Here is a 24,031-nt window from a genome sequence, read left to right as displayed (position 1 = left end):
TTTATCATTTGGGATGGAATAGAGTTCACAAACATGTAAATTGATAAAACAAATTTATTCAGCTATTCACCATCGTTAGTCATATAAGAAGCACTTGCGTGCAACCCAGAATGATATTATACAGATGTTCTGTGCTTCATAAATTTATATATCATAATCATTATTTTGATAATTTGTTATTCAAGTCGAAGGCCCATAAAGTAAACGAAATTGCACTACACATTATGCATGTATGTACAAGTATGCCAATATACATGCGTAATGTGTTACGCATGTATATTGACGCACACGGCATTTGTGTTTTTCAATCTGGGTCTAACATAGCGTAAAATTAAATTTCGGATAATTCATGATTTCCCTTGAATAATATGCACGTTCCATATTTTGCAATCAAACTGCAAGTACAATACAGGGCATTTATACAGAAGGCGTTTTTACATCAGCCCGATGTTTCGAAATAGCGCGCTATTTTCTGACTTGGGAAATTAACCCGATCACGAAATAGCACGCTACTTGATAATGTGAATGCAAATTAGCGCGCTAATTGATCGAGAAATTTTCTCGAGTCCAACTCGGGAAATTTCAGAAAAAGCAGAATGATTAATGCGAACTAGCGCGCTATTTGATAATGTTCGGGCTGATGTGAATAGGAAATGAAATAGAACGCTAATCTGCGATCGCGAAAAATATCTCGAGCTTGGATTTTTATCGGGCTGATGTGAAAACGCCTACTTTAGAGAGTATATGACATGCATAGCCCGACCAGGGAGGTTACTGATTCATTCAAGTGTATGGCCACCTCCCTGGTATGGCACAATGTGCCTGGTTGATACCGTTGCAGTCACCTGGGGCGAACCACGAGGGGGTCTGTGGAGCCGGAAAATGTGCAAACGCTGGGAAATATGGAAACGTCTCGACGGGAAATGTGCAAATCTCTAAATTTCATCAACGGGAAATGTGCAAATGTTCAATTTTGCCGGGAAATGTGCAAACCGTTCATTTCACCTATATCATGTATAATCACGAGAAACTCTCAATCAAACCTGCGGATGAACCATTACTTTCTTTACCAAGGGAGGTCAGCTCACCTCCCTGCTTTATCACATGTCTTAGCCACCACCAGTCTATAGCAACCCCCTGTCTTTAAAAAAAAAACATTTTCAAAATTTTTCTTGTATACTACCCCACAAAGGATTTTCACCTGATTTGGCAGATAGCATCGTAATAGTGATATGATCGTAGTTTGTTAAAATGAGCCCACCCCCCCCCCCCCTCCCACCACCGAAGGAGGGGGGGGGGGTGAAGCCTCAGAGTCCCTGAACTATGGATTTTTTTAATTCATCTGCCGAACCGAAAAAGATAGAGCTAAGTTAGTGCTTTGAAGACATTAATGACTGAATGTCATTTTTTATTATGGCGGGTCTAGGGGTGCATCTTCTCGATGAATCTCACGAAAGATTATCACCAAACTTGGCAGATAGCACCTTTACGGTGATATGATCTTAAACATTTGTTAAAATGAGCTCCCTCCCCACCGCCGAAGGGGAGGGGGTAGTTGAAGCCTGAGAGTTCCTGAACTCTGGATTTTTTTATCTTCCACTGTCGAACCGAGATTGACCTAAGTTACTGCTTTGAAGACATTAATGACTGAAATTTCATGGATTATGGTGGAACCAAGGGTGCCCTGATCGGGGGGGGGGGGGGGGTGACGGAGAGGAGGGGGATTGTCCACATTTACTGCATCTTCTTGATAAATCTCACATCGGATTTTCACCAAACTTGGCAAATATCATCTTTACGGTGATATGATCTTTATTATTATTTTTTAAATGAGCTCCACCCCCCGCCAACGCCAAGAGGGTGGGAGGGGGAATTGAACCTTAAGATCCCTAATCTGTGGCATTTTTAATCTTCTTCTGTCGAACCGAAAAAAAAAATAGAACTACGTTAATGGTATGCACACATAGTTACTGAAATTTCAGGTTTGATGATGACAGATCCAGGGGTGCCCTGATGGGGGGGGGGGGGTGTGAGGGGGAGGAGGGGGATTTTCCACATTTTCTGTATGTTCTTGAAAAATCTATGACTTATTTTCACCTAACTTGATCTTGATTTATTAAAATGAGTTCCCCCCCCCCCTACTGAACAGGAGGGGATGGGGGTGTTGAAGCCTCAGAATCCCTAAACGTTGGATTAAAAAAAAAATCTCCTGTGGAACCGAAAAGGAGAACTAAGTTAGTGCTATGAAGATATTTATGACTGAAATCTCATGTTTGATTATGGCGGGTGCAGGGGTGCCATGACCGGGGATGGGTGGGGTGAAGGAGAGGAGGGGGATTTTTCAAATTTTCTCCGTCTTCTTGAAAAATCTATGACGAATTTTCACCAAAAGTGGCAGATAACATCTTTACGGTGATACAATATCAATTTGTTAAAAATGAGCTCCCCCCCCGAAGATTGAGGGGGGGGGGGAGGGAAAGTGGAAGGCGGAGGAGGTAGAAGTCTAACAGTCACTAAACTTTATTTTTTTAAATCTTCTTAGATCTGTTTGAATTTGTTTCCAATCAAAATAACATTATGAAAATTTATTGACATTGGGTTGAACATACACACAACTGCACAAGAAAAAGCATATGCGCGCAAAACAACAGTGAACCACCGGAACCATCGTATTCCTCATGAATGAAACGATGTATATACTGGCATCGTATTGTCACTTCCCTAAATATGCTATCAGATATTTGTGTTTTCTCGGTCTACAACGGATGAACTACTACTACTACTAACAATAATATATCAATCTATAAAGCGCAAAACCTATAGACATAATAATATTCTTCTGCGCCGCAAAAGCTTCTGATGTGATTGATGATAAAGAACAGTTAAATGAAAAGATCTGTTTTGAGTCGTTTTGATTACTACATCGGAATACACTTGACAGATCATATATGAAAGTGGTAACTTAAAATTATTCTCCTTCTAGGAAAGAGCATCTACGGGGAATTCTTCGCAGACGAGAACTTCTATATTCGTCACTGGGGCCCCGGATGGGTTGCCATGGCGAACGCTGGGCCGGACAAGAACAATTCGCAGTTCTACATTCTGCTCACCAGAGCAAGATGGCTCGACGGAAAGCATGTTGTCTTCGGAAAAGTAGTCGAGGGCATGGTGAGTTCGTCATTAATAACCGGGGGGCCAAAAGCTAAAAACAGAGGTCGAGTTCCATTCTCTCTACAAACTAAGTAGACCATGCTTATTTTCAAGTTTTTATTGTAACAAACAACATTCCACTGGTCTACCTCAAAAAATTTGTTACGAAAGCCTCCAAATCCAAGATGGCGTCCAAGATAGCCGCCATATTTACTGAATTTGTTATTTAAAAGATAGAATTCGATAGAAACATCAAATTTCAACAAATTTGATGTCATATGAAAGAAAATGCAATTTTCTACAAATTGATACCATTTTTGTGGGTTATTGTGATAAATGGATTGAGATTTTAAGGGAAAAACACTCATTTTTTGATATTTTTCTGAAAAAAGGAAAATCATGAAAATGCTTGATTTAGCATAAATCGGAGAAAGACTGAAGGATTATCTTGAAACTTTTCAAGAATTTTGTTTGATATATAATTAATATTTGGAGAAAATTAAGGGGCCAGTACCACTTTTGGTTCCGGAGTAATAATGTCTCAAACTTGAAAACTCACTATGTAAAAATGGCCACTTTAGTTGTGACCAAGACCTTGTTGGTCATAAAAAAGTCTGCGCACGTTAAGACTACTACACGTACCACTGGCACTGGCACTTGTAGCAGTGCCAGTGGTGCGTGTAGTAGTCTTGGCAAATGCAGACTTTTCTTTGACAAACAAGGGTTTGTGCCTGCAAACTAACTTTTCATACCAAGTGGTAGCTGAGGTGACGCTGATCGCTATTATTTCAAAGTACAGTAGATTGTTCTGAAGCAGATGAGATGAAGCAAAAAATATTTTTCTCAAATAGAGGTAGTAGCTTGAAATTTGGCACCAATCTTGTTATACATAGTTTAAGACAGAATTTAGATCAACCACTCAAAAATAATCAAGATGACAGCCATCAAAGTTGACATAGTGTATTGCGCCAAATTAAATGTATTATTTCGATTTTGATACAATTTTGTCTGTTGTGCTATCTACTAGCATTTATATTTAGTATTACTAGTATTTATATCTACTAGAATTTTGTGTGAATACTATTTTTGTCGCTAAATATGACATATTGGCTAAGTTTGTGCCAAATTCCAAGCTCCTATCTCTTTTTGGAAAATACTTTCTGTTCAATCTTATCTGCCTCAGAACAATCTACTATGAAATGCTACAGTAATAGCGACCAGCGTCACCTACCACTTGGCATGAAAAGTTAGTTTGCGGGCACTTGCAAGTCACTAGACCATTACAGTATTACATGTGACCATGTAAACACATTGTATGCAGAATTTATAATGCATACATATAATTTTTCAAGTTTTAGATGTTAACTTGTCAACAGTGTATGATATTTCCTGTATAATTCCATAAATATGAATTATGTCTCAGTCTCAGTACATCTCAATCTCAATCGCAGGTTTCAAAATAATTCTTCACTTCTTCTTTGATAAATGCTAAATCATGCATTTTTACATTTCTTCCTTTTTTCAAAACAACAGAAAAATATGGATTTACTCCCCCCCCCAAAAAAAAAGAAAGAAAGAGAGAAGCCATCCCCCATATATCACAATACACAGCTAAAGTGGTATCAACTTTTAGGAAGTTTTACTCTCCTTCATATGACATCACATTTGTTGCAATCCAATGTCTCTATCAAATTTTATATTTGAAATGTTACATTCAATAAAAATGGCGGCCCTATTGGACCGCATCTGCACTTTGGAGGTTTGGCAACAAATCTACTGAGGTGTACTTACCGAACATTGCTTAGTATGTTTAATATTATGTATGGTCTTGTTTATAGAAAGAGTGGAACTCGAAAAGTAAGCACGATCTTGGATTTGACCCTCTGTGACGTCTTTGGGAACAGATGCGTGTAAATACATGATATTATGTAAAATGGGATTTCAAGTTTGACACATTATAACTCCTGAACCAAATACAATACCTAATATGGTTTGAAATAGCATTACAATGTTCAGAATATATAAAAATCATATAAATAGACAGCACAACAGACAAAAATGTATCAAAATCGAAATAATACATTCAATTTGGCGCAATACACTATGTCAACTTTGATGGCTGTCATCTTGATTTTTTTTCAGTGGTTAATCTAAATTCTGTCTTAAACTATCTATAACAAGATTGGTGCCAAGTTTCAAGCTACTACCTCTATTTGAATTTTTTTTGCTTCATCTCATCTGCTTCAGAACAATCTACTTTGAAATAATAGCGATCAGCGTCACCTGAGCTACCACTTGGTATGAAAAGTTAGTTTGCAGGCACAAACCCTTGTTTGTCAAAGAAAAAGTCTGCGTTTGCCAAGACTACTACACTCAGCACTGGCACTGCTACAAGTGCCAGTGCCAGTGGTGCATGTGGTAGTCTTAACGTGCGCAGACTTTATTATGACCAACAAGGTCTTGGTCACAACTAAAGTGGCCATTTTTACATAGTGAGTTTTCAAGTTTGAGACATTATTACTCCTGAACCAAAAGTGGTACTGGCCCCTTAATTTTCTCCAAATATTAATTATATATCAAACAAAATTCTTGAAAAGTTTCAAGATAATCCTTCAGTCTTTCTCCGATTTATGCTGAATCAAGCATTTTCATGATTTTCCTTTTTTTCAGAAAAATATCAAAAAAATGAGTGTTTTTCCCTTAAAATCTCAATCCATTTATCATAATAACCCACAAAAATGGTATCAATTTGTAGAAAATTTTATTTTCTTTCATATGACATCAAATTTGTTGAAATTTGATGTTTCTATCGAATTCTATCTTTCAAATAAGAAATTCAGTAAATATGGCGGCCATCTTGGATTTGGAGGCTTTCGCAACAAATTTTTTGAGGTAGACCAGTGGAATGTTGTTTGTTACAATAAAAACTTGAAAATAAGCATGGTCTACTTAGTTTGTAGAGAGAGTGGAACTCACTCGTTAAGTAAGCGAGTTTTTGGGGTTTGGCCCTCCGGTTATAAGCAGACAGACATACATCAACAGCTAAAGGCCGTGTAACACCTTCGCGGGCAGGTATGTTAAAGGCGCAAAGTCCCGGTGGTGTAGAGGGCGCTGTTGAATGATAATACCCAGTGTCGTATATAAAGAGAGTCTGGCCAACTCGGTTTTTGGCTTACGTGTTTTGAAGCCTGTGATTGGTCAAAAGCTGGTCCCGTGATCTACAGGCGCCATGTCGTTACTGAAGTGCGCTCATACGCAACGCCCATTGTTAACTGCCCCTTATTTGGCTTGGTTATTTTGTTACGTCTGAGCGTACACGCTAATCCTGTGACGCGTAATACGCGCGGTAACGACATGGCGTCCAAATTAGCAGTTGGCCAGACTCTCTTAATATACGACACTGATAATGCCCAGTGCCGTATATTAAGAGAGTCTGGCCAACTCGGTTTTCGGCTTATGTGTTTTGAAGCCTGTGATTGGTCAAAAGCTGGTCCCGTGATCTACAGGCGCCATGTCGTTACCAAAGTCAATCACGGGGGCGTGAGCAGAGTTCATACGCAGTGCCCATTGTTGAACATGCGCAGCTACGCGTTAATATTGCTTGCCTTCCGGACATCCCCAATATCAGTCACGGTGCAGTGTCCTTGCCGTTGTCTATTTTATTGAAGTATACGAAAGATATTTTGATATCTTACTGCGATAAACTGAAAATTCGTCATGCCTTTCCTGCGCAGCATGGCGTTGCGCTAACCGACCTGGCTCAAGTGTAATGATGCACCGCTTTCCGACAGATCAAAAACGAAGGAAAGAAGTGGGAAATTTGAGTGTGACGGGAAAACTATATGATTTTTTTTTCTGGATTCCTCGCGGTGTCTTTCAGACTATCCAAGTTTTGATTCACATTAAGATTGTATGTCACCGCTATAACGTACGAAGTGTCGCCTGAGGCATTTGTCTGTCCTTCATTCGTAATCAATTTTGTTGAAACCGTTGGCCATGAAACTTGACATGATTGTGTGCATGTGGGAGTGGACGAAGTTTTTTTAAGCATATAACATTTGTGTAAACATGCTCAAAGTGAACGGTCAAAATCATAATGGTTAAAATCTTAAAATACTGCCATTTCCCCCATATCTGTATACAATTTCTGAAGGTGAGTATATGTATTTCCAGACGAAACTTACTGCCCGACCGTGATTCTCTCGTGATTTATTTTATTTTATTTTATTTTTTTTCTTTTTTTTTGGGGGGGGGGGGGGAGGGGTTGGGGGGTCATGGAAGGTGGCAAAGGTCAAGGATCGATGTCAGGTAAAATGTTAAAATTCTGCTATCTATTGTTGAAATATTATTACCCAGTTCATCCATACCTTGGAGATTATACCCAATGTACAAACATAAAACCAAACGCGGTATTTGCATGCCACCATTACTACACAATGACGCATAGGGAAAGATTTTGGCCATGATGGTCAAAGGTCAAGTGAAAATACTAAAATGACAGTAATTTCCGCAGATTTGTAAAATAACCGCTTAAAGTATTGCCATGAAAATAGATTGGTCAACTTACGGGGTAAAAAATGCTCAAATTCCTTAATACTTCTCTTTTAAATAAAACTCATCCATTTACACCTAGTTCAAGGAAAGTAAACACTCGACGCATTAAATTTTGTGACAAATTTTTCTGCCAATAATATGTGAAACTGTCGTGTAACATTGTCAAGGCGTACTCTACATCTGCTAAGAACAATGTAATATGGCGGAGGTATACCGGTCGCCATTTGGACATTTTCTTTTTTTAAAACTCATTTCATATCCATTCAATGGTCCTGATCATAGTTAAAATTTGGTACGGATGTCACTGATGATATCCCTCATGATTGTTATGTTATCCAGGTACTTGTGCTTGTTCAATTGTTCAATTACAGGTCTTTTTTTGAAATTATTTTAAAACAATTTGAGATCATTTTACATACCATCATATGCACTTGCCGATGACGTTTCATGTTGTATATACATTGTACATAGGTGTATTCCTCTTGAATTAGGGCCTACTTATACTAGTAGGCCTTCATGTCAGTTTATGGTACTAAATAGGATGGTAATTGATGGTTATTCATGTGCGAAACAGTAAAACTGTGAAATTCGTCTATCGTCTGTACACAGTACAGCTAGAATTGTAGATATATATACATTGTATCATTTTGTTATACAATATTCTTGTTCCCTGGACAACTTGCTAAATATACAATATAGCATAGGGGCCTAACAGTCTAGTAAAAGTTTACGACACGACATACTGTGAATTCTTCTTTTATCTATACAGCAATAATTCATTATTTATATTCAGGAATTATGTCCTTTAAACAGCTTCCCTGTTGTTTATATACCTGTGTGCTTGTGTCTATTTAAATGAGTAAAAATGATTGATTGTTGGCTTTGTTCAACATGGATGGAATGAATGTCCCCCAACCTACACCCTTTCTCTCTCTCTCTCTCTCTCTCTCTCCCTCTTGCCTTGCGCCTTCGGGATGCCTGCGCTAACCCCAAAGCGCACACGCTAAAACCATAAGCGCACTGTACGCTGGGTAACGACATGGCGTTCAATTTATGAGTTGGCCAGACTCTCTTAATATACGGCACTGATAATGCCCAGTGCCGTATATAAAGAGAGTCTGGCCAACTCGGTTTTCGGCTTATGAGTTTTGAAACCTGTGATTGGTCAAAAGTGGTCCCGTGATCTTTAATGAGCCATGTCGTTACCAAAGTGCGTTCATACGCGCGCTCATACGCAGCAACCATTGTTCATTACCCCTTATTTGGTCGGTTTTCATTATTACGTGTGAGCGTACACACTAAACCTGTAACGCGTAATACACTGGGCAACGACATGGCGTCCAATTTCAGAGTTGGCCAGACTCTCTTTATATACGGCACTGATAATGCCGATCACCGTTAGCATTGATCACAGAACTCTATAGTGGAAGTGCAGTGCTTAAAGCCAGCGCTTTGCTTTAGTTGGCGCTGCCATTTTAGGACTCACCTTTAGGCCCCGCCCAGTTTACTATACGCTACCGTTGTGCAGAGGGTACACAGAAGAAGCGTGCGGTTCTCAGTGGAAATTCACTTTGGTGTAAATTATGGGGCGCCAGTTATACCATGGGCTATTTCATTACGAAATGGCTCTTTAGTCGACAAAATGAACATGTAATTACAAAACCACTGGCTTAATGACAAAATGAACATTTCTTCAACGGAATGACTGATTTCAAAATGCCAGTTTGTAGACAAAATTACTCAAAATCTAACGAAATAGCCATGTGACACTTGGCACCTTATTGGTGCCCTATAGCAAAGTCCCCAAATGGCCGCCACCGGCCAGCACTTCCGGTGACTTCAAACTTGTACCCATAGTGCAACACGAGCGTAGTGGCTTTTCGGTGTGTAGTACGCGCTAAGTGCGCTCAGCGCCCCTTCCACTATATAAGGGCTTTTTACACTTGTAAATTTTTGCTTAGTCCCGTACCAACGGTGGGGCCAAGGGGGGCCTTAGCCCCACCGTTGGTACGGGACTATCCTTTGCCCACTTTCTGTTTACACTCGTTTTTGCCAAAGTGGGCTAGCCCCACTGATAGTCCGGTACTATCTGGCCCTGCAAAATAGCAGGGTTAGCACCGCAATTGCGGTGCCAAGCAAGTGAGTGTAAACAGAACGAAAAAATAATCCTGGGCTAAGCGACGGAGACGAAGTCCGACCCTCACTGACCAATTAGAAACGAGGTAATCAAGTGCTGCCGGTACGTGCGTGTACGTGTACAGTACACAGCGTAATCGTGAATATTCATGTGGTTTAGAAAGTCCGGGGCTAAGAAATACGAGTGTGAAAAGATCAGTTTTCTCCTTAGCCCCGGACAAGAGATAGTACGGGACTAATTGGCGAGTGCAAAAAGCTGAAAAAATTGGTGCGGGACTAACGATAGTCCTGGGTCAGAAAAAGTCCGGGGTTAAGAAACACAAGTGTAAAAAGGGCTATAGAGTTCAGTGGCATTGATGCAAAGATTGCGAAGATTGCGAAGCGTAAGCGCTAAAGAGGAGTCGATAGCGTATGTCTATATAAGAAACTTGCGCAGTGCGTCCGCGTACGCATTTGACTAAAACACCGTGACAATGTGGCTTTAAAAGGTATATTTCCAACATTCAACGATGAAAACCATACAAAAGTTTGATAAAAGTGATGATAACTCACCAAACGTTCCGACATTAAAATTTGCATTACCGGAGGCTTCCAAGCTTCAAACTCTTGAAGGTCGTGTATTTTTGTCGTCAGCTGCTTCCAGGAAAGTATGTTATCGACCAAGTTAACAAGAGGGCTACCAGCACACGTCCTGCACCAAAGAGCTTTTTGAGATAAGTTCGGTTCATGATTCGGCTGATGGTAACAGCCTTAGCAAACTTCTTCTGTGACGTCATACTAAGAAGCACGCACCCTGGAATCACTACAGAATGCGTGATGCGCAGAGAAGACAACGAAGGCAACGTTACCTAGAAACACCTACGCGGTTTACTCTTGATGACAGCTTCACTTTGGCAATCTTCGTATCAGTGCTAACGGTGATCGGCACTATCCTCCAACAGCCGCAGCGCCCCTGCAACTACCGGGTCTATGCGCCTTTAAGTGAACTGTTTGTACTCGTAGTATGATATGAAAGGGGGCTCACCGGAAGAAGTATAAACATATTCATGAATATTTGTTGCATTCGAATGCATGAAAACATACAATTACTGGTTTACTAGGTAGTACGAAACATGTAGGAAATCCGGGGTGGTTGTTTGTTTGTTTGTTTTTTTTTTTGCTGCCGCTACCAAGACACTGGGTACCCAAAATAGTCGTTTAGAGGTAGAAATTACGAAGATTCCTTTTTGAGATTACATAGATAGAACTTATTTTCGTGCCGGCATTTAGACAAAAAACCAGAACTAGCTTCTAAATGCCGGTATGAAAGTTGGAGGGAAAAAAAAAGGCACGCCTCTCATTCGTGACCACTTACCATCCTGCTACGAAATCTTTCGTGTAAAAAGTCAGGCAAGAATGGCCTACACTGGCTCTCGACCCCGAGTTAGGGAACCTTGTTGGAGATCAACCACTACACGCACAACATCAGCCCCCAAATCTCAGAAAATTTGCTTGTAAGCACCAAACTCACTACATAGTCCGGGAGCCAGCGGGGGTCAGCCTAGCTGAAAAGGTTACCAATTTTTATGTATATAGCAATTTAGTACATATGCCCCTAAGTATGGAAATGCACGTCTGGCTGGTCATCGGTGGTGGGTGTGGCCAGGAGGGCCAAAAAAAGGACCCCTCAAAATTAGGCTAGCCTAGCTGGAAAAGTAACCCCATGAAAACAACTGGAACTTGTTCGTTACACTTACAGGATAGATGAATGACCATTGCCAGACGTTTTAAGTGGTGGGGGGTAGCCGCCAGACGCTCTTAAAGGTCCAACTCCAGCTAGGCTAGCCTAGCTGAAAAAGTAACCTCATGAAAACCACTGGAACTTGTTCGTTACACTTACAGGATAAATGAATGACCATTGCCAGACGTTTTAAGTGGTGGGGGGTAGCCGCCAGACGCCCTTAAAGACCCAAATTTTTCCAGCTAGGCTAGCCTAGCTGAAAAAGTAACCTCATGAAACCCACTGGAACTTGTTCGTTACACTCACAGGATAAATGAATGACCATTGCCAGACGTTTTAAGTGGTGGGGGGTACCCGCCAGACGCCCTTAAAGACCCAAATTTTTCCAGCTAGGCTAGCCTAGCTGAAAAAGTAACCTAATGAAACCCACTGGAACTTGTTCGTTACACTTACAGGATAAATGAATGACCATTGCCAGACGTTTTAAGTGGTGGGGGTAGCCGCCAGACGCCCTCAAAGACCCAACTTTTTCCAGCTAGGCTGGCCTAGCTGAAAAAGTAACCTAATGAAACCCACTGGAACTTGTTATTTACACTTACAGGATATATGCATGGCCACGTTGCCAGACGTTAAGAAGTGGGGGGGGGGGGGGTAGCCGCCAGATTCCCTCAAAGACCCAATTTTACCAGCTAGACTATAGCCCTGGCTGGAAAAGTAACCTCCTGAAACCCACTGGAACTTGTTCTATGTTTGTATCTCACCTGATAAACACTGTCGACATAGTATTCTGGTGTTCTTTCAATAACTTTCCACACTTTTGAGCTAGACCACCAAATTCACTCCTCAGATCATCTAATGATTGCTGTCAAGTGTTAATATTGGTGAAGTCTGACTACGTCAACAGTCAAAAAGTCAATGAACTAGGCATATGCCATTTGAAAATCTCTGTAATCACAAAGTCGATACGTGGACGAGACATCACTTCGCTTTTGCCTTGTTAGATGGTGAATATTTGTAAGCTTCCGTTTCTAATTCATACAGCACCAGCATACATGTCTGAGAATAGCGGTAAAGAAGATTAGAGTCTTTGGCAACAAGTGCAAAATTAAATTCTGTGCCTTATTTGCTAAACAAACGTGGTATAGTGATAGGAGGACAACGACCTGTTAGGCAATATGGCGGACCAATAGCTCTATATTATTAGTGCTATAGAATAAATGACAATGATGTAGTTCTGAAGCATACTTTTCATCAGATGCTTTTGCAATGACTCAATGTATACTTTTAATCGAACTAATATATCCATGACTTGCTCGTGAATTACGGCAGAACGATTCGGTGAGGAAAGTTTTCTGTGATGTCATTACGGAAGAAGTGAACGTGTCAATATTTTGCTATTTGTTCCATAATTAATTCTGAAGTGGTTAAATGTATTTTCCTAAAACATTTTTTCTTTTATATAATACCTACGTTGCAGCCAAATGCCTATTCGTTCAAAAAATGCGGGCCATGTATTCAAAGGTCAAAGATCATAGGTTAATGGAAGTAGGGCATACATTGTACAACATTTCACTAAGTTGTTGGTTGTTGTTGTTGTTGTTGTTTTTTTTTTTGGGGGGGGGCATGATTCAAAGTGTCCTAAAACCTTGTATAATACTTGTATTTAGTTTTGTAGTCACGACTCTTGCTATGTATGAATCAACACTCTTCCCGCTCATACAAATGCAGCCGTTTCAGGGAAATAATTATGATAATGATTGGTAATGCTGAAGTGGTTCATAACATTCCATTGATACTATGTATAGAACAGAAAGTGAATTTGACAATGGTATATATATGATATCCGCAATTTACTCTTTGACAGGTTCTATCATCCGATTAATAATGTATAAATTGAATATACAGTAGTCCCCTATTCAGTAACGACAGGTTAAGTTAGATAAGCTGCATTAATTTTGCACGCGACCATGGCGTTATAGCCAAATATGATTGAATTCTGTAAATCTGTGTGCCTGCACAGGATTGGAAAACGAAACAACTTTCTGTGTATAGAACAACGAAACAGAAACTGGTGCATACATTATTCTCAGTCACTTTGTTATGCATAATGATGGTTTGCTCATTGCAGTTCCGGAATCTCAGCTCGAGGGACTCGGATTGATCCCAAATCAGTCGGCATGCGTGTATCACCCAAAACAATATCTGAACACAATTATAACTGCAGTCCTCCATAGTCTCTATTGGTTGCCGTATCAAGTTTGATTTTCATATTATTTACAGTACCTTGCATTTAAATGTTTTCATCGAAATGCCCGTATACGGTATGCGTATCTCAGTTAACTCTTTAAATCATAGTGATACGTGCCAAGAATCTCATGTTTTCAATAAGCGTGAACTCCAAGACATGTCGTGATAAGGACTTTAAGACAATTGGCATCGTCATTATAAAACGAATTCCCCTTTTACAAGACACGTTTTAGATTTCAGATAGAAATATGGATTCGTTTGAATGCATACAAACAGCTTCTTAAATCCTCTTACATTTTGTTTTTAAGATATGGTGTATACTTTAGAAGTGTAAGAAGCATGCTCTTGTTTTAGAGGCTTTGAGTACTGGTAAGAAGCATATGTTATTCTTATAGATTATGTGAATAAGTACGCATTCAAGGACGATTTGAATAAAACGTATCCAGACAACTGCATATCATATTTTCACCTCTTCCTTTTAATTCATGCAGATGTATACTCTTGCCGAGAAGGTTAACTGTTTGATAGATATAGTGCTCACCTTATTGAAAAGGTAATTGGGTAAATTTTTGGTTTCAGTATATTATTCAAACACAACTAAGTTAACTTTTACATTAACATTTTCACAACTCACAAATTCCACACGCACACACATTTCATGATTCACAAGATCCAAGTAACACTAATCCTATTTACTTTGCAGAGTGCAACAACAACATAAGTTATATACTGAGCAAATAGGCTTACATCAGTTCGCACTATTCAAGGTTTAGAGTAGTTAAGGAACTAAATCGTACCCGATTATGTGATGCTAAGTTGCACCTTGAGATGATGGGCAATATTGCCCCTATAAAGGAGCGGGCAGTGACACTGACTTGCTCCTTTAAAGGAGCAATTTTGCAGCAGTCATGGAGCAAATAAGCACCACATAGGTGCAACATCATACCAATAAGGCACAAGATTGCACCCTCAAGAGAGGGTACATTCTTGCATCCTTCGGGCATAAAGTTGCACCTAAAGGTACGAGGTTGCGCCTTTTTCAAGGGGGCAAAGTTGCTCCCGAGGGTGTAACTTTCATCCTTTCTTGCGGGTACAAAGTAGCACCCAAAGTTCCAAGATTGCACCCTCAAAACAAGGCACAATCTTGGAACTTTGGGTGTTTCTTTGCACCCTCACGAAAGGATGTAAAGTTGCACCAAGATGTAAAGGCTACACGGGGTGCAAAGGTGCGCCGAAAGGTAAAGGGTGCAAGATCGCACCCTCAAGAAAGGTGCAACTTAGCACCACTTAGTGTGGGTGGAAAGATGCACCCTCAAGAAGAGGTGCAATCTAGCACCACTTAGTGTGGGTGGAAAGATGTACCCAAGGGAACATTTTCGCACCCTCAATAAAGGGTTCAACTTTGCACCCTCTCTGCAGTATTATTTTATACACACGTGAATTCCTTGTTCCTGTGAGCTACGTTTAATATGAGCGTGACCCAGTATTAGACACGTGTCAAGCCTTTGCAGACACATAATTTTTTTCTTCAGATTGTTTAAAGGTCATTTAAAACAAATTTAAATATGTATTTATTTCTTTTAAGTTAAGAGGAGCAAATGTGGAGATCATGACCTGTGATACATGTTACGGGAAGTCTATATCTTTATGTGTACTCGTTGTTTTTTTCAACTACAAGGAATTACCTATGAGCTAATTGGATAAAGAAGCTGAGCATTCCTTTTTTTTCACCAGTTAATGTCAGTGCTGGTGTATTATTCTTGAAAAGTTGGCATCTAAATGTCCTCCAAACCAAGTACTCACTGTATAAAATTATATTCCTGTGAGTTACGTTTCTTATGAGCATGACAGATCTGTAGACACGTGTCATAGTGGTTACAAATACTAAGTTTCCTTTGCTTTTATCGTTATCACGAAGTGATTTTGAACAATTTCAGATGTTCTGGTTTTTTCAATTTCGTTACGAGAAGGCAATAATGATTTCATGTAAAACATGTTAAGGAAAGTTGATAGTTTGGTTATTTTATCATTACTCATCTTCGTCTTCTCAACAAGAAGATGGTACACATGAGCTCATTTGCTAAAGAATTTGAAGGATGTTTAATTGCTGGTAGCCACGTAGGGGCTTTTGTCATAACATTTTGCATCTTAATCCCTCGAAACTAAGTACATGCAGTATTAGTTTATAGATAACATAATATTTTTGTTGTTGCTGTGAGCTTATTCATATGAATTTTAGACATGTTTCTCATATGTTTCTGTCATATGCTTTACTGAAGAACAGCAAATGTTGAGTTTATTGGCAAGAGAGGTTGATCATTACTTTACATTTAAGTTCATTGAAGTGCCGGAGCATAAACTTGTCTTGAAATATTAGCATCCAAAACCCTCCAAACCAAAAACGTGCAATACTAGACACGACAGGAATTCCTTGTTGTTGTGAGTTATGTTTCTTAAAAACACTGATTTTTTCTGCTTTTGCAATGTACTATGTTCAAAAACACTCTTGAACAATTTTCAGATTTCGTTTCTTTCTTAAGAGAAGAAAACGATGAGGTCATGTGAAGCATGTTCCTATAAGTTTTATTTTGTTAATAATTTTTCTTTACCCATCTCCTCAACCGTAAGGTGATACGGTACCTAAAAAGTCATAGGCCAAAGGTGTTGAGCTTTACTTCCCCTTTTTAAAGTAAATTTAAGAGCTGGGGCATTATTTTCAAAAAAGTTGGCATTTTAAGCTTTGTACACCGAGGACGAGTCTTACTGAATGGATTTCTTGTTGCAGTAGAATTGTATTTTTTTATGAGCTTGATGGAGTATTAGACAATTGTATAAAGTGTTTGCAAAAACTGTTAATGGGTTTTGCTAATGTCCAAAGAGTTCATTTGCCAATTTTGATTGTCTTTTGTTTTAATCATCAGATGTTTGTTTTATCATGGTCATAGAGGAAAGTTAATTTTTAAAAAAAGCCTTCATATAAGAAGAGATACTGTAGGACACAATTTTATCAAAAGTTGTGATTTTCAACATTTCCAAAATGCAATTGATGAATATTTCTCCCCAGGACACAGAAAGAAAGTAGTTTTTGGTTTTGTTTTTTTTTTTCACGTCAGTATGTTATAATACCCGCGGGTTTACGCCCATCCCACCAATTTCCATCCGGATACTGTACCCGGCCCTGATTTTTTTGTTTTTTGTTTTTTATTTTTGTTTTACACTGCAAAGAAAATGAGAACACTGATGTTTGAGAAAAATCCTGACATGTTTGATTGGGCAATTCTTTTTTTGATGTCTATTATCCTTCCCAAATAAGTTTTTTGGTTATCACTGAGGACAAATACAGACACCCTATTTCTTCTACAAAAACCACAGCACTGTATATTCTCATATTTCTACAGTATTTCGTCTCAACACTTGCCCTATTGATATTTCAAAGCATGTTTCCCTTTGCGCTCAAGAAACTCCCCCATTAAAGGAGACCTCCGGGTGATTCTCAGATTTTTACATTTGTACAACTATGAATTAGTTATACTGAGGACAGAGTTTCAGAATTTGTGATGATTGGGATGAAGAATAAGAATATGTTCAAAAAATAGAACAAATTGCAATGAACAAGGATGATGACATGGGAGAGTCGCCATAAGAATGCATGAGTTGGGGCTCAAGGAAGCAGAACAAAAGAATAAGGCATGCATAGATTATAGACAGGTGAACTCGCAAGCAAGCGGTATTGTTATGGAATTACACTGCTATCATTTCTGAAATATGTGAACCTTATAGCTGGTAAAATTGGGTCTTTGAGAGCGTCTGGGGGCTACGCCCCACCACTTAAAGCGTCTGGCAACGGTCATGCATTTATTCTGTAAGTGTAAGAACAAGTTCCAGTGGGTTTCATGGGGTTACTTTCCTAATTTTCAGCTAGGCTATAGCCTAGCTGGTAAGAGTTTGGTCTTTGGGGCGTCTGGCGGCTATTGTCTGGCAACAATCATTCAATTATCCTTTGAGTGTATCACAAGAACAAGTTCCAGTGGGTTTCAGGAGGTTATTTTTCCAGCTATATATAGGCTAGTCTAGCTGGTAAAATTGGGTCTTCGAGGGCGTCTGGCGGCTACCCCCCCCCCCCCCCCCCCACCACCACCACCATTTAAAACGTCTGGCAACAGTCATGCATTTATTCTGTAAGTGTAAGAACAAGTTCCAGTGGGTTTCATGGGGTTACTTTCCTAATTTTCAGCTAGGCTATAGCCTAGCTGGTAAGAGTTTGGTCTTTGGGGCGTCTGGCGGCTATTGTCCGGCAACAATCATTCAATTATCCTTTGAGTGTATCACAAGAACAAGTTCCAGTGGGTTTCAGGAGGTTATTTTTCCAGCTATATATAGGCTAGTCTAGCTGGTAAAATTGGGTCTTCGAGGGCGTCTGGTGGCTACCCCCCCCCCCCCACCACCACCATTTAAAACGTCTGGCAACGGTCATGCATATATCCTGTAAGTGTAAAGAACAAGTTCCAGTGGGTTTCACAAGGTTACTTGTTCAGCTAGGCAAGCCTAGCTGGAAAAAGTTTGGTCTATAAGGGCGTCTGGCGGCTACCCCCCACCACTTAAAACGTCTGGCAATGGTCATTCATTTATCCTGTAAGTGTAACGAACAAGTTCCAGTGGGTTTCATGAGGTTACTTTTTCAGCTAGGCTAGCCTAGCTGGAAAAATTTGGGTCTTTAAAGGCGTCTGGCGGCTACCCCCCACCACTTAAAACGTCTGGCAATGGTCATTCATTTATCCTGTAAGTGTAACGAACAAGTTCCAGTGGGTTTCATGAGGTTACTTTTTCAGCTAGGCTAGCCTAGCTGGAAAAATTTGGGTCTTTAAGGGCGTCTGGCGGGTACCCCCCACCACTTAAAACGTCTGGCAATGGTCATTCATTTATCCTGTAAGTGTAACGAACAAGTTCCAGTGGTTTTCATGAGGTTACTTTTTCAGCTAGGCTAGCCTAGCTGGAGTTGGGCCTTTAAGAGCGTCTGGCGGCTACCCCCCACCACTTAAAACGTCTGGCAATGGTCATTCATCTATCCTGTAAGTGTAACGAACAAGTTCCAGTTGTTTTCATGGGGTTACTTTTCCAGCTAGGCTAGCCTAATTTTGGGGGGTCCTTTTTGTGGCTCTCCTGGCCACACCCACCACCGATGACCAGCCAGACGTGCATTTCCATACTCAGGGGCATATGTACTAAATTGCTATACACATAAAAATTGGTAACCTTTTCAGCTAGGCTGACCCCCGCTGGCTCCCGGACTAACACCCTTACTACCGAGTGGTAACACACCATGTGCTAAGCCTAGGTGCAAAAATTAGTAAACACCTTATTAAGCTGACACCACGGTTAAAATCTCCAATAATTTCACCCTCGGTCCACAGAGACTTACCTGCGATTCCAGTATTTTGCTGTATTGTCTGATCTGTGCATAATGCCCTCGCGCTGTCTATGTCGGTGAGACAAGCACCAAATTCCGGATGTGCTTTGATAATCACAAATCGTCCATCTTGAAAAAAACGGACCGACCTTCCTGTTGCCAAACACTTCCACCTCCCCAGTCACTGACGGATGTCAGAGTGTGCATCTTCGGGGGAGGTTACAAATCAGCAGAGGAAAGAAAACTCGCCGAGTTACGGGTAATCGTTAAGAGTAAAAGTTTTTAAAGGGGAAGGGTTAAACAGGGATTTATCCATTCTAAACGGTTACTCGTTCTTCCTTTATAAAGAGAGGAATTAGTCATGGCGCGGATTTTAAGATATTTTTCAAAATATCTCTCTAATTGATAATAGTTTACGCTTACACTGATGTTAAGAGAAATTATTGGGCTATTCTGTTTAAGATTATATCATATTATCATTATTTTATAAGTAAAAGTTACAATTAAATGTCTCAATTTTTTATGCCTCCGCCACGAAGTGGTGCCGGAGGCATTATGTTTTCGGGTTGTCCGTCCGTCCGTCCGTCCGTCCTTCCGTCCGTCCTTCCGTCCGTCCGTAATGAATTTTGTGGACAGGGTAACTACCAAAACCTTTTGAGGTATCCTAATGAAACTTGGCATGTATGTGTATTAGGGGGTGAAGTTGTGCCTATCAACTTTTGGGTGCACATGCTCAAGGTCAAAGGTCAAAAGGTCAAGGTCAAATGCTTAAAATTTTATAATTTCCCCCATATCTATGCAATGCCTGAAGATATTTTCTTGAAACTTAGTGTATACATGTACTACCCAATTAAGATTCTCTGGTGAAAGTTTGGGGTCATGAGGTCAAAAGGTCAAAGGTCAAAAGGTCAAGTAAAATGTTAAAATTTCACTTTTTTCTCTGTATCTTGGAAATTGTTCAAGGTATCTTCATGGAACATAGTGTATATGCATCTACTGACTGGCAGTGGTTATCTAGGGAATTTAGGGTTCATGGGGTCAAAGGTCAGGGGTCAAAGGTCAAGGGCAATACTTCAAAATCTTACTATTTTCCTTATATTTATGCAATGCCAGCAGGATATTTTTTTTTTTAAACTTGATGTATGCATGTCTAACCCAATAGAGATTCTCTGGGATTTTTTTTTTGCCAAGAAGGTCAAAGGTCAAAAGGTCAAAGATCAAGTGAAAGTGCTGAACTTACTTTTTTCTCCATATCTCGGAAGTGGCTCAAGTTATCTTGAAACTTAGTACATGCTGAATTTATGTATGTTCTGCCTGACAGTGCTTCTCTTATAAATCAAAGGCCAGATGAAAATGATAACAAATTACTGTTCAATACAGAAATTGCACTTTTTCTCCATACCTTGAAAATTACTCAGTGCATAAACTTATGAAATGGTCAAAGTCAAGTTAAAGTTCTTAAATCCCCAAGTACATGCTCTCCAATTCATCCAATTAAACATAGGTCAAGGAAGGTAAACATTCAATACATTTGTGACAAACATGTCATTTTAATATTTTGCCAATTTTGTGAAAATGTAATCACACATTGTCCACATGTACTATAGACCTATTAGGAGAATCATGCATTATGGCGGAGGCATACCAGTCGCCATAGCGACATTTCTAGTTTTACAATGAGTTTACTCAGATTTTGTTCTATTCTATAATAAGAAAGATGGCTTCACACTGTCATTATCATTAACGGTTGGCACTATGCAATCAATATTATACTTGCATGTTTAAATCCGATTAGAATGCAGTGAGACACTGTATTGTGGCTTTTTTAATTGATAATTTCACCCGCTCCACAACTGGAATTCTGAAACCGACTTCCTCTTATTGATGATTACTGTATACTACAGTCTCCATCAGTGTAAGTCATGAAACAGCTCAATTGTGTGAGCGTTCTTTAAATGGTTCCTGATTTTATCTATTATTTTTTAACTTATGGTACGCTAATAAGTACAGTTATTCGGTATCTCATCATTGCTGAGATAAAACAAAGGGATATGACGCTCCAATTGAACACCGTTGTTACGGAATAAACCTGTCAATGCTGTCCTCCTTGTGCGTGCCGTGACTACATTGCGTCTACATGGCAACATCACTGTAAAGGGCGGGCACTCCAGCCGAGTCTCATTGCAACTTAGTCTGTCTATGAGTGGGGACAGTACCGCCCACACTGTACTTCACTTAAAAGCTCCTTTGCGCAGCCCGAGGACGTGTCCACGTCCTCCTCCACCTTCAAGTCCTGCAGCGATGGGAAAGGGGCGAAAACGGCAGGTGAAATATGTCACTGGCAGACTTAGGGAGAGCACTGCTTGCTCCACATGGAGAGGGGCCTAGAAAAGATGGCCCAACCAAAGCTCGTCTCCTCTGACCTGGTTGGCTTACCGCGGCCAACGGGCATCTTCCAAGCGGTAGAACAAAATAGAATAAGAGGGTCTCACCTCCTTCAAAAGGTGTACACAAACTCAAGTTAGCATGCTGGAACGTCAGAACAATGCTGGACATAGAAAAAAAAACAGAGGAAAAACTCGGCACCCAACACCAACCAACCGATTTTCCCGTGTTTCACATTGAAAATGCATTTCCACGCTATTTCATATATGTTATCTATATCGGTCATTCAACTAGGCAATCATTCTTATGTGCAGGGATAATGAGACAAAGAGTGAGAGTGAGAGAAAGAGAGAGAAAGCGAGAGAGAGAGGGAGAAAGAGTGTTAAGACGGGTGTCAATGTTATGCGAGCCGCGCCATCGATGACTGAGACCATCAGTTTATTTTTTTTTGCATGTTAATTCTAAGCTAGGTAAATAAAGAAAAGACAGAAATTAGCTACAGTACCGGGAGTGTGTTGCAGATGTTTTTCATTTCAAGTCCCTTTAATTGTATCAAATACTTAAAATGCCTCGAAAAGGAGTGCCGTAGCTTAGTAGGTATTTTACTGTAGAGAGTTGGATCCTTTCGTTGCAGACAGGGGCGGCGAAGCCGTGGGGGCCGTGGGGGCTCGGGCCCCCACACTTTTTGTGCACCATACAAAGGAATACATAAGGTGTCATCACTTTGGGCCCCCACACTTTTTTTTTCAACCCGGAAGTACGTAAGTGGCACTAAAATAGAAATAGATAGAGATCTTGAAGTATGGCGGCGGTAAGGTTAAGTGTTTTCTCTGAAGACCTTTTTTTTATAACACCCGGAAATCGGACTTTTGAAAACACTGCGCCGGCCCTGGCAGATACCATTTTGATTTCGTCGGGAGGACACTCATTTTAGCTCCGTGGCAGGAAATCCACCAGTCACACCCAGGCGCCAGTTGGCACGATATTTTAACCGGAGGTCTATTTCGTTTGCGGCCAGGAGCCGTCCACCTTATACCTTCAGCCTTGATACAGTTTAATCAGAGCTCAATTTTGTTTGCGGCCAGAAGCCGTACTCCAACAGCCTTTTTGCAACTTTACAGCAGACAGGGCGAAGAGGCGTTTTGGTCATAATTACACCGGTCATTGATGGCGCCGAGGCCGAGTCTACTCCCAGGCAGACGCATTCCCCGCAGAGCGACTGTGTACGCCCCTTACTAGGGAGAACCTTTGGACGCCAGTAACTGTATGGAACGCGGGTCCCTCGCGACATTTTGGAGCTGGACCATGCAGGGAGAGTGCGTTCCACCTCAACTTCGAAATCCACGGACGGTCTACCCACGAGGTTATGTGCTGGAAGTGAAAAAATGTTGACCATTAAATTGACGACTCAGGTGAAAGATGAACTGCGGGAGTGTATGCCACCCCATAGACTTGATTTAGAATGCTGTGAAGATGTGGTTTGATATTCCGAGGTGAATGTAATGTGAACACAGTTCGAATATTGGTACTTCCATAATCAATAATAATTGTGGGTTAGTACAGAACCCTGATGTTAACGGAAGCAGTGTAGTAGAAGACGAATACTATAACCGCGGGAAACCGTCGTGCGTGGAGGCTGGTCACCTCAGGATCAGCACTACGGTGATGTGAATATGATAGTGCTGTGTCTGATAGTGATATTGATAGTGATAGTGAATTGCTAGTGATGTCGTTAAAATTATTCGGAAAAAGGTGATAAGTCGAAATCACAGGTGAAACCGGACCAAGCCAAGGTCCCGTTCACACAGTTGTGGAACATAGGTGGTGTTGTAATTTAATTAATCTCACACAGAATTTTGGCTTTGTATTTTATGTTGGTCACAACCCCTTGATTTCGGTTTTGTAAATACTTCACAAATTGTTTTAATAAAGTGTACATAAAAGTGAACGGCACGAGTGTGATCGAGTTATCATTTAAGTCCGCCCATGTGACACCGTGCAACAGCTGCAACCGCGCCTGCCTGTCCCGCATCGGACTCATCAGTCACTCTCGCGCCTGCAGCAGACGTGGACTTCCTTTCATATTCGTTCGCGAAGCAAAGCCATACTACTATACTATATAAAAAAGAAAGAAAGAAAGAAAGTAAACACTTTTTCAAGTTCATGTTTCTCATAGACCACTTGGCTAATAACGGTGTTTTATATACCATGTTAAAGGTAATTTGATTGGCTATCAACCTAGCAGGTCAATTAAAAGGGAAACTTTACGCATGATTGAACACATTTGTTTTTCTCTTCCAAGGCACAAAAGTAAAAATTGCAAAAATGGATAAGTTGTTATTGAAGTGTGTATGCTCTTCCATATAACAATGACAACAAAAGACAAATTCAAAATAATAAAATTCCAAATTGATTCACAAACATCAACCTAT

General features: G+C 40.3%; 1 protein-coding gene across 1 annotated transcript in view; it reads left to right on the top strand.

Annotated features, from left to right (window-relative positions):
• LOC139708055 (peptidyl-prolyl cis-trans isomerase B-like) overlaps positions 1–24,031 on the top strand; it is a 109,782-nt gene that overhangs the window by 42,389 nt on the left and 43,362 nt on the right. The window contains exon 3 of the mRNA XM_071620038.1: positions 2,984–3,168. Within this exon, the coding sequence (XP_071476139.1) occupies positions 2,984–3,168 (185 nt within the window). The remainder of the gene's footprint in view (positions 1–2,983; positions 3,169–24,031) is intronic.

The sequence above is a fragment of the Diadema antillarum genome, unplaced genomic scaffold (assembly GCF_040938485.1).
Source record: "Diadema antillarum isolate AM-2024a unplaced genomic scaffold, OU_Dant_1.0 seq00001296_RagTag, whole genome shotgun sequence".
Lineage (NCBI taxonomy): Eukaryota > Metazoa > Echinodermata > Echinoidea > Diadematoida > Diadematidae > Diadema > Diadema antillarum.
Note: the sequence above shows the minus strand (reverse complement) of the source record. Positions and strands in the feature narration are given on the sequence as shown.